General features: G+C 41.8%; 1 protein-coding gene across 1 annotated transcript in view; it reads right to left on the bottom strand.

The window, feature by feature from the left end:
• The window catches only part of LOC134742745 (remodeling and spacing factor 1), a 32,332-nt gene that overhangs the window by 6,237 nt on the left and 13,837 nt on the right, over nt 1-12,258 (bottom strand). Inside the window, exons 12-19 of the mRNA XM_063675961.1 lie at nt 10,591-10,733; nt 9,258-9,380; nt 8,845-8,966; nt 7,599-7,708; nt 5,613-5,721; nt 4,833-5,076; nt 3,443-3,656; nt 509-590 (exon numbers count right to left, since the gene is read on the bottom strand). Of these exons, the coding sequence (XP_063532031.1) occupies nt 509-590; nt 3,443-3,656; nt 4,833-5,076; nt 5,613-5,721; nt 7,599-7,708; nt 8,845-8,966; nt 9,258-9,380; nt 10,591-10,733 (1,147 nt within the window). The remainder of the gene's footprint in view (nt 1-508; nt 591-3,442; nt 3,657-4,832; nt 5,077-5,612; nt 5,722-7,598; nt 7,709-8,844; nt 8,967-9,257; nt 9,381-10,590; nt 10,734-12,258) is intronic.

The following is a 12,258-nucleotide window of genomic DNA, read 5'->3' as shown; positions in this document are numbered from 1 at the left end:
TTACAAACGATGCTCCGATATAAATACAATGCCGCGCGGCGCCGTGCGGCGTAAGCGTTACCGACAACAAAGATAGATATAACTCGGTAATAGATGGATACAGTCTAAGGAAAAAACGTGCCTAGAAAATCAAGAAAATTTGATTCTCGTTCAGAGGGCGCTACTAGTTTTGGCCTACAGTCGTATAGATGGCGTTGACGGTTTCGTTTGTTATTTAACAATTTAACGCATATCAGTGAAAGAACGTGGGTCAAAATCATCAAAAATAATTAATGCAAATAAAAAAAAATCATTTATCCATATTTATCGTATTTTTATAAATCTTCATTTTTGTTTCAAAGTGTGTCGACAGATGGCAGTGAACTTACTGGGGTTACAAAATTTACTATGACAGTACCGCTCTAGTATAAGTCACTCTATGCCGGCAATAAGGTCCCTTTTCATAGAAAATGCTCCATATATGTTTGAAATGAGAGTAGTTTGACAAAGTATAGAAGCAATAAGATACCTGCTCCCCCTCCCTCCGCGGCTGCCCTTGCCCCGCAGCGGCCTCCCCTCCGTCGCGCTCGCGCTCGCCTGCGCCTGCGCGTCTGCAACACGCAACACGCACACCACCGCGTCACACACACACACCCTCACAATACTTTATGCCGGCATCACACTTCCCTCCCTTTTGTTTTGTATGTCAAAGGATAGAGATGCAACACGAATGTTTGCCAAATAAGGCGAAGTGTGGTGCCAGCATCACGGACAATTAAATACCTAGCATACACTAAATTAAACTATCGTGAGACATATTTCAAAATATTTAGATCAGTAGTTAGATCAGTGCCTGAGGAAGGATTCCCGAAGAATCCGAAAGCGACTTAAAATAATAGTGAGTGAAATCGTACTGATCAATACCTAGCATACAAAATTAATAGGGTCATTTCCGCATGTTGAATTTTATAACTAAATCTAGTTCAATAAATAAAAAATTACCAATTTGTAACATTCGATTTCTTACATTTTATTAAAAAATATATTAATATTTCACCGACAAAATCGCAATTTCCTTGTTTTTTTCACGGCTTCTAAGCAGTAGTGACGTTACATGCATACATGCATTATTGTACGTTCTGTAAGTTTGTCTATCTATCTAATTCGAATTTTCCACTCATTTACTCTAAGGTTAGCTGGAAGAGATCCCTTATAGGGATAAGCTCGCCTTTGTACCTAAATCTATATGAATTTCATGTTAACAATTTTTGTTTTGTACAATAAAGTGATTTACTGCTACTACTACTACATGCTGACGTCACAATGTAATGCCAATTTGTTAGAAGCGTTTCGTCAGTAAAGCGCGAGCGCAGGTGCCAGACTTTGACCATCATTTGTGATTTTAGTATTGCTTTTAAACAATGGGTCCCATACAGACATTTGATCCTCAAAACAAACCTAATAGACTGATACTTTAAAAAAATTACACTAACACTGGACTTAATCACGTAAAAAAACTTACGTTTATTTATGCCCTGACGTTTCGAACGTGACATTACGTTCGTGGTCACAGGCAGACTGGCGAGGAATTGTATCAACATATTCTTGCTGCGCGAGTTTTGCAAACTACCCGCACTTGATCTTCTTTCTTTTTCTTTTTCTTGATGGACTTGAGGGCGGTGTTGCCCGTAGCCAATGTCACGTAAAAGGGTAGGAATAAAATAAATGCTCTTAGAGCACGACGCTGTTCGGTGGTTGTTGTAGTTGTCTCGTAAAACCGATAGCTGGATTTTACGAGAAGCACGTGGACTACCGGCCGTTGACTCCAAAATGGTGGTTAAACACGCTTTGAGATTAATTCTCCATTCACTGCACACTACCGCATTAGATTATTGTATAATAAAACTATCGATATTACACTTTAAACAATATTAATGAGCATAAAACAAAGGAATTAATCACGAGACTACTATCAAGATGGCGTTCGATGAAGTCTCGCACTTGATCTTGATTATTAACTTGTACGCTAGGGTTGTCACTTTGCCTACACACAACACTCACGCAACAAGAAGATGTCGATAAAATTCCTCGCCATTCTGCCTGTGACCACGAACGTAACATCTTAAGGCGGTTCCCTGAGCCAGAAGGCGAAAAATGTCCTCATATGATCATGTTTCTCTAAGAGGCGTTGATATTCGTAGACGTGGAAAAAATATATGTAGTTCTTGACTATATTATCATTAACAACATAGCTTCCGATACACGAATTATGACACTTCGCTCGATACAATTAATTCCCTAAGTAACCTCTAACTCGGACTTTTAATCCTACTTTACTCGGTTATTTATCATGTGATACTATAAACAAAAAAAGAAGAAAAAACAATCTTAACATAAATAGTAATTTCATAGCTTTAGAATTTCGATATTGTAAGGTAATGTTTTTAAAATAAATAAAAACCGACAAAATTCGATCAAAATTGACACTTGGCGCGTATGCTCTTTCCCGTTATTTCAAATTTTATTTTAAGCTAGGAAGGTTCAAGTTTTTTCTTGCGAAATGTGACAAAGACAGCGGCAAACCGATGGAACGGCCTTAACAAGGGGTGGGGGGGGGGGGGGGTACACTAAAACGTTACTGCGCGTTACACGGGGGGGTAATTGGGGTTAAAAAATCATCGAAAATTGCGTTACGTAATATTTGAAAGCCCCGTTTTGGTAATATTTCAACTAGCAAAGATAGATATAACTCCGTAATAGATGGATACAGTCTAAGGAAAAAACGTGACTCGAAAATCAAGAAAATTTGATTCTCGTTCAGAGGGCGCTACTAGCTTTGGCCTACTGTCGTATAGATGGCGTTGACGGTTTCGTTTGTTATTTAACAATTTTAACGTATCAGTGAAAGAACATGGGTTAAAATCTTAAAAATAATTAATACAAATAAAAATAATAATTTATCCATATTTAAATACATTTTATCGTATTTTTATAAATCTTCATTTTTAGTTTTAAAGTGTGTCGACAGATGGCAGTGAATTTACTGGGGTTACAAAATTTACTATGACCAAAGATAACTCCGTAATAGATGGATACAGTCTAAGGAAAAAACGTGCCTCGAATATCAAGAAAATTTGAATCTCGATCAGATGGCGCCACTAGTTTTGGCCTACACTCGTATAGAGGGCGTTGACGGTTTCGTTTGTTATTTAACAATTTTAACGCATATCAGTGAAAGAACATGGGTCAAAATCTTAAAAATAATTAATGCAAATAAAAAAACCATTTATCCATATTTAAATACATTTTATCGTATTTTTATAAATCTTCATTTTTAGTTTTAAAGTGAGTCGACAGATGGCAGTGAATTTACTGGGGTTACAAAATTTACTATGACAGTACCGCTCTAGTATAAGTTACTCTATGAAACTAGTAATGTTAAAGTGTTAAAAGGCGTACACACATAACTTACTGAGATGCGCTTGCAGCTCCTCCTCCTTCGCTTTAGTGACGTCATCAGGTAGTTTCTCAAGCGGCACGACTGCGGTCTTGATGAGGTCACTCAGGGTCCTCTGGTTGGGGTCGGCGGGGCGGTCGGAGTCGGAGCTGGACGAGGAGGTCACCTTGAACTCGTCCGAGCTGTCCGGCATGTGCTTGCCGCTGCCTTTATGCATTTCCTGTTTAATGCAAAATTAGTTTGTTAAGTAAACAGGCAACAAGTTTGAATTTTACATAAATCTACTTTACCTTTCAACCTTAAGGGTCCCCGGCAAGCTCGAATCTCCATACAAACGTAGTTCCGCTTTCCATTTAAAACAACTAGGTAAATTGCTCTGAAACTTTGTACTTACAATAGGATAAGGTATATCTATGTCTGTAATTAGTTTATATAGCTTCAGATATCATAGTTAAAAAAATACAGCGATTTTAAGTTTTTCATACAAAACTTGTTTTTGCTCTATTTCGTTTGTTTTATAAACTGGAGCTATATAAACTAATTTCAAACCTAGATATAGCTCATGTCATTGTATGTGCAAAGTTTCATTACAATCCAACACGCAGTTTTAAAATGACAGCGTAACTACGTTTGTATGGGAAGGTGCAATTCGGCCGAGCTCGCCGGGGACTCCTAAGGCCCATCAGCCATACAAATGAAAAATACAAAATTTGCCACTTAAATTTCAACCTATTGTGTATGGAAAAGAGTTGATTTTGCATTGTTTGAAAATAGAATGAAACAAAGCAAAAGCTACTCTGTTCCGTTTGAATATGATTTAAATTTCATTGAACTGAAGAAGTCCTATAAGTAGGACCTTGGGCCTTCGAAGGTTTTTCTTGTATATATACATATTTAAATATTTCGGGGATCTCGGAAACGGCTCTAACGATTTCGATTAAATTTGCTATATGGAGGTTTTCGGGGCGAAATGCTAGGTCTTATATCTGGGAAAACGCGTATTTTTTAGGTTTTTGTATGTTTTTCGAGCACGTTTGTTGTTGTTTTCTTCTTTTTTTTTGCCACGAATAAACGCTATCTATCAATCTATCAGATGTAGTGTTAGGCATCTCCGTATAATCAATCTTCTCGTCCTATGTTTCGGTGACCAGCCGTTGGGAGAGTCGCTGAGGCCTCCGTAAGTGACGCGAGGCCGATTATTACAAAAGTAGTACCTAAACTATGTTCATATACTTACATCTTCAGATTCAGTGTTAGGCATCTCCGTATAATCAATCTTTTCTTCTGTCTCGTTCTGTTTAGGCGACCAGTCGTTGGGCGAGTCGCTGAGGCCTCCGTAAGTGACGCGAGGCCGAATATTACAAAAGTAGTACCTAAACTATGTTCATATACTTACATCTTCAGATTCAGTGTTAGGCATCTCCGTATAATTAATCTTCTTCTGTCTCGTCCTGTGTTTAGGCGACCAGTCGTTGGGCGAGTCGCTGAGGCCTCCGTAAGTGACGCGAGGCCGGATGACGTTGCCGTCGGCGTCGTACTGCTGTAGGCCTCGCGGTTTCTTCGGCTTCGAGGGGCGGGACTTGTCGCGCCTCTCACGCTTCTCGCGTTTCTCGCGTCTGTATCGCGATTTGGATTTTGATCTGGAACAAGTTAATGTGAATTGTAAAATCTAAATGTATGAAACATTGTGGGAGTGTACATTTTTAGGAAAACTGTACCTAAATGCCGATTGGCAATAATAAGTTAGAGCAGCAAGATCTGGTAGCTCTGCTCCACACAGAAATATGTAAAAAATACAATAGAAGGATTAAACATAGGGATCAGGAAACAAATGATGCGAGTCCATTTATTTTTCCCTAATTTACTTTTAATTAATTAATTTAACCTTTTTTGCAAAAAAGAAAACCTTACAGTACAAAAGGCGGACTAAATGCCTCTAGGCATTCTCTACCAGTCAACCAAGTCAAGTTAGTTAATGGTCAAGTTTCAAAGTTTTCCTAAAGTCGGCACCACACTTGCCTTTAGAAATATAGGCTTATTACAATTCATTCCATCATCATTGTATATATATCGGAGCATTGTTTATAATGCGGTAAGCGCCATCGACAATAAGGTCCCTCTTTATAGAAAATACCACAAATAAGTTCGGATAATGGAGGTTCTACATGTAACTCACTTATTCTTCGGCGGCCACTCCTTAGCGCCGCTGGACTCGCTGGAGCTGCCGGCGAACTCTCCCTTCTTCTTCTTCACTTCCGGCGAAGATTCTCGGAGTTTCGGACGATCTGCAAATCGTAATAGTAATATTCACAAAAACGTATCCCACTGCAACCAGGGACGTAGCTAGAGGATATGGCGCCCGGGGCAGTCACAAAATTTGCGCCCCCTGACGACTGACAAAAGTTTCTCTGCTGCTGCCTTTTGCCCATTTTGACGCCCCCCTTGGATGGCGCCCGGGGCACTTGCCCCCCTCTGCCCCCCCCCCCCCCCCCCCTCCCACAGTTACGCCACTGACTGCAACGAAATAAAGTCTACGAATGTTCATTGCAGTAGTATGTGTAAATAAATAATTAAAGTCAGTCAGTATTCTGAATGTTATTGCTGACAAATATGATAGCCCAATAGGGTATTTCACTGTGTTTAATATAAATTATTTTACACCATGCATGAAATAAAGCATCTGAAGATTAATAGAAAAACGTAGACAGCAGTTATTTTTAGACACAATTTCTATTTTAAACCCCGTATAAAACTATAAAGAGTATGTAATTTGATCGTGACGTCACATCTAGTGTTTCACATAAATTCGCAATTTTAAAACTACGTGTTGCATTGTAATGTAACGAGAAGGCATATGCGTAATAAGCATTGAGAGCTGTTCTTAGATCGGAGAATTAAAGAAATGCACCGACCTAAGAACAGCTCTCAATGCTTATTACGCATATGCCTTCTTGTGGTTAAAATACGGCATTATACATTGGGGTGATGCTACAAACATTGAAGATTTATTCATCCTTCAGAAAAAAATGCGTACGTATTCTAGCCAACATCAAAAGCCCAGAGAGTTGTAAGCCACTCTTTGTAAACCACAATCTACTGGATTTTTTCACTGAGACGGAGATAAGAGGAGACGTGCAGTAATCAACTAACATCATTTCTTGTAATCCGGTTAAAGAGAAGAGAAATGGGTTACAACCAAAGCTATTGGTTGCTACCCGCATGTCTCCTATTTAATGTGCCATTTTCAACCAAAAGAGTACTTATTGTCGCTTGTCAGTAAGGCGCTATTTCCATATAGCTTCAATTTTTACGGACCCGGGTATGTCCATAAACTACGTCCGGACCCGGGTATGTCCTTAAACTATGTCCAAAAGAGAGGTATGGGCACTGCGAATGACATCTCGCTTTGTGTGGTAGGGCACAGGACAGCGGATGTCATTTCAGATCTAGAGCAGAGCCCAACTGGGGAGGTACCTCCACCTTACAGAAAACCGCAGCCAAATAACACTAGACCCTACTCATAGTGTTGTGTTCCTGCCGGTGAGTAAGGTTGCCAGAGCTCGAGGGAGAGGAGTGTTAGGGTCGGCAACGCGCATGTAACTCCTCTGGAGTTGCAGGCGTACATAGGCTACGGAGACTGCTTAACATCAGGCGGGCCGTATGCTTGTTTGCCACCGACGTAGTATAAAAAAAAATTAAAATTCAACCTTATCGACAAGCGATAATGTGGTACCTTTTGGTTGAAAACGTCACTAATGTTGGCGTTCTTGATTATATTTGTATGCCAAATGGCAAAACATAGTGAAACATAAATTATTGTATAAGATCTATATTTAACCTATGTTTACCTATGTTTGTTTATGTTTGTTGTTGTGTGTTTATGTTTTGTGTGTTGTCTTCACTTTCCATCAGGTGTGACTAGGGCCAATCGCCGATCAGTTTATAATAAATAAATAAAAAATATATATATATTAAAGGAAAAAATGGAAAAAGTTACACTTCCGGCAGGATTTGAACCCGCAACCTCCGCAATCCGTGCGTTGCTCTTAACCAATTGATAAAAATTAATATAAATTAATATAAAATTTGGAGTATCGCTCGCAGACGTATCTGCATGTTAAAAAATTGAAATAAATTTTGAATTTGAATTTTGAATTGTTACCTTTCTTATCAGCGCGTTGAGCGCGGCGTATGGGCAAGGAGTCGGACGAGCGGGACCCCGAGCTGTCGCGGTCGGCGGACGAAGACATGTCTTCCGATGATGAATCCATGCTGGAATACAAATCAACAATGTGAACAAGTAACACTGACAAGAGCGTTTCTTTTGTGTAAAATGAAAAAAAACCGGCCAAGTGAGTTCCGGTTCCGGTACCATTACGCAAAAAACGGCAAAAAAATCACGTTTGTTGTGTACAAAAAGAATATAGTTTGTCAAAGGATTGTCTCATTTCAAACATAGACAGAGAGAATTATACTATCTTTGTCTTACACTAGTACTAGCATCCAAAAGAAAAAGATGAGTATAGTTTTCTTTGTTCTTATTTACTGCCAATTTGGTTTGACCAACTATATATAGGATAGAGGAGTACTGTCATAGTAAATTTTGTAGTATTTATGACTAGACCTCCAGCGAGTTGAGTTTCCGCGGTTTCTGCTTACGGATCTCAGTCATTGGTTTACCCTGGAAGGTATTTAGGGAAAGCTAGGCAATTTACTCGGTGTCCTTGAAGTCCTCATCGGTCGTCCTCAAACACGACCATTAGCGAGTTGAGTTTGAGCGGTTTATTCTTGCGGATCTCGGTTATTGGTTTACCCTGGAAGGTATTTACTATTTAGGGAAAGGTAGCTATTATTTACCCGGTGTCGTTGAAGTTGAAAGTAAGCAAACTCACCCGGTGTCCTTGAAGTCCTTATCGGACGTCCTCGAACACGACCTTTAGCGAGTTGAGTATGCGCGGTTTATTCTTGCGGATTTCGGTCATTGGTTTACCCAGAAAGGTAAAAAAACTCACCCGGTGTCCTTGAAGTCCTCATCGGTCGTCCTCGAACACGACCTTTAGCGAGTTGAGTTTGCGCGGTTTATTCTTGCGGATTTCGGTCATTGATTTACCCTGAAAGGTCCCCCGGTTTATCCGGAAACTCATCCGGTGTCCTTGAAGTCCTCATCGGACGTCCTCGAACACGACCTTTAGCGAGTTGAGTATGCGCGGTTTATTCTTGCGGATTTCGGTCATTGATTTACCCTGAAAGGTCCCCCGGTTTATCCGGAAACTTACCCGGTGTCCTTGAAGTCCTCATCGGTTGTCCTCGAACACGACCTTTAGCGAGTTGAGTTTGCGCGGTTTATTCTTGCGGATTTCGGTCATTGGTTTACCCTGAAAGGTCCCCCGGTTTATCCGGAAACTCACCCGGTGTCCTTGAAGTCCTCATCGGTCTCGTCGTCGTCCTCGGACACGACCTCTAAGGAGTTGAGTTTGCGCTGTTTCCGTCGCTGCTTCTTTTTCTTGCGGATCTCCGTTATTGGTTTACCCTGTAGGAAATAGAATATTACTGTAACAACTTATTTATACCACATTATACTAGTAGTAGAGTCAGACCAAGCTAAGTTGGCAGCGACTTTGACAGCCGCGCCTGTGCAATGCAAGTGTTAAGTAAACGTCATAATTTAATAGAAATTTGAAAATTTTCGTATCTGTAATCTCACGTAAGAACTATAAAGACCCCTCCCACCCCCTTGTAAGAAAATATAAGACATGTTTGACCCCCCATAAATCATCTTACGTAATAAATGAATGACGCCATGATTAGGTTATATGCTTACCGATGCGATGGCCTCCTCTCGCTCGGCCTTCAGCTTCTCCTCCTCAGCGGCCTCTATGATGGTCGAGATGTCCTTGCCTCGCCCCTGGTTGCCCGCACTCGTTGTCGGTTCCACGTATTCCTCCTGCAGATATTAGACATCAAACATTTATTCATGATCATGAAATAGGCCACAGGGGCACTTTAGATTGACAAATTTTTACAAGCAATAAAAATAACCAAAAATTACAAAATACAATTACAAATATGGAATCAAATATTAGATACTTTGTTGGACATGTATCCCAGTCTCTAAATGTCAAATTACACAGAAAAATAACTATAATAAAAAAATATACAAACAACAGGCAAATACTGAAATTCTTTAGAAATGTGTCATAGATAAAATCGCCCCGATTCTGTCGCGCCCCGCTTCTGTCGCGCCCCGATTCTGTCGCGCCCCGCTTCTGTCGCGCCCCGATTCTGTCGCGCCCCGCTTCTGTCGCGCCCCGCTTCTGTCGCGCCCCGATTCTGTCGCGCCCCGCTTCTATCGCGCCCCGATTCTGTCGCGCCCCGCTTCTGTCGCACCCCGATTCTGTCGCGCCCCGCTTCTGTCGCGCCCCGCTTCTGTCGCGCCCCGATTCTGTCGCGCCCCGCTTCTGTCGCGCCCCGCTTCTGTCGCGCCCCGATTCTGTCGCGCCCCGCTTCTGTCGCGCCCCGATTCTGTCGCGCCCCGCTTCTGTCGCGCCCCGATTCTGTCGCGCCCCGCTTCTGTCGCGCCCCGCTTCTGTCGCGCCCCGCTTCTGTCGCGCCCCGCTTCTGTCGCGCCCCGCTTCTGTCGCGCCCCGCTTCTGTCGCGCCCCGCTTCTGTCGCGCCCCGATTCTGTCGCGCCCCGCTTCTGTCGCGCCCCGATTCTGTCGCGCCCCGCTTCTGTCGCGCCCCGATTCTGTCGCGCCCCGCTTCTGTCGCGCCCCGATTCTGTCGCGCCCCGCTTCTGTCGCGCCCCGCTTCTGTCGCGCCCCGCTTCTGTCGCGCCCCGCTTCTGTCGCGCCCCGCTTCTGTCGCGCCCCGCTTCTGTCGCGCCCCGCTTCTGTCGCGGCGCCGCGCTGGGTCTCATGTCACATCAGTCGGACGTTAGGCAGCGATTTGCGATCAGCGATTATTAGATAATCCATAAAATTTAAAATAACTAACGTTATTTTGTGATTGTGATTATGGATTATCTATGGCGTCGGAAGGAATGAGAAACCCTCCGCGCGCGCATGCTGTATCGGGCGCGAGTCACGCCCGCGCCGCGTTTTCATATTCAACCCCAAAAAACCAATAACGACATGAAATTTAGATGTGAACGTGCCTTGATAGCGGAGCTGATGAGCCGGTCGTACTCCTGCGCACGATAGCTGACCGGCAGCTGGCGGCGCGCGCGCAGGCGGTACACGGCGCCCGTCGATGATGATGATGAGTAGTCGCTCGCGCTGCCGCTTCCGCTGTCCGAATCTAAAACAACATTCATCAATTTTAAAATTGCTTATTCTTTTCAACATAATAGCGTCGAAAAATAAGGCAAAAAGAATTTAAACAAATCACCGAAAATCAGCGTCGCGGAGTGTGTCGTTCGTGTGGACCATTTAGCGCAGCTTTTACAATTTTATCTATATTTTTATTACGCTAATTAAACAAATAAATATGTATATTCTTTATTAAAATAAGGGTGAAATGTTGCAAGCAACCAAGTACTTGTAATTTTAGTAATTTAAGTCTAGGTAAGTGAAAAGTATAAGTCTTTTCTCTTTTTTATACATTTATATGCTATTGTTATTAGTAGGTATACTATTTTTTTGATTATGTACAACTACTGGGTACTACAAGTTTGCACTATTTATCATTACTTTTTAATTTTTACTACATAATACTTTTTAATTGTACCTCGATATGTGAATTAGGAAACTATAGGTCTATAAAAAATCAATTTGTAGCTATTACCTAAGTTGCTTATGTTTATTTTAAGACTGTTTGCTTCTCAATAAAAAAAAAAAAAAAAATATTATAATGACGTCAGACTCCGCCGCCGTGCGCCGCGTCTGGCATTTGAGAGAGACCACTATAGTGCTTTTCCATAGTAAGCATTCGTACGTCGCGTACAGCGTCACGCCGGAATTTTTTATCAAATAAAAACACCAGTTGGCTATCAAACTAAATGAACATTTATAAATATATTTGAAACAAATGTATACTAATACTAGCCTATTCAAGGCCATTCATACATTTGCGCTCGACCAAATGTATGAACGGCCTTGATTTGCCGCTCGCCGCGCCGCTTGTCGCTTGCGTCCAGTCCGCGGCCGTACATAACATTACAAAGCATTAGGATCAGTCAGTAGAAAAAAACACGACAAGGCCTATGGAACTCTCCGCGCGAGCTCGGATTTATACCTACGACTCGCTTCCCGCCGGCGGTACTATCACCCAGGTGGTTGCCACACGCGCTCACGCACGCACGTCACCGCGCGCTATGCCAAAGAAATGTCTTCGTCATGAACAAATAACACAGCTTGTACTGTGGATGAATGTAGAAACAACAAATAAAAAACATAGTTTTTTTCTCTTTCGAGGGAGGAGGAAAAGTAAGTAGACATTCTCAATATAGGTACTTACACCTACTGTTATTATTTTTACGATAGTTACAAGCTCCGTAGGTACTATTAAATTGTTTTAAAGATGTAGTAGGTAATGTTTTTTACGACACATTTATAGATATCTATATCTACCTAAGACACCTAAGTATTTGAATGAAGCGTCGGCAACCCTAGCGTTGTGTCGGCGCGCGCGGTGCAGGGGGCGGCGCGTTGAAGGTCATTCCATTGTAGTTTTGTGTAGGTATCAAAACGGTAGGTATTTGCGTTTTCTTTGAGAGATAAGTATCTGTTCGTAAGAACTATTATATAAACTGTGGCAAGACTCAAAAATTGTCTAAAAATAATAAAAACAATACCTTCTTTCCCCTCGCTCTTGAGGGAAGGCG

The sequence above is a fragment of the Cydia strobilella genome, chromosome 1 (genome assembly GCF_947568885.1).
Source record: "Cydia strobilella chromosome 1, ilCydStro3.1, whole genome shotgun sequence".
In the NCBI taxonomy this organism is placed as follows: domain Eukaryota; kingdom Metazoa; phylum Arthropoda; class Insecta; order Lepidoptera; family Tortricidae; genus Cydia; species Cydia strobilella.
The sequence above is the reverse complement of the archived record's forward strand: the minus strand, read 5'-3'. Positions and strand labels throughout refer to the sequence as shown.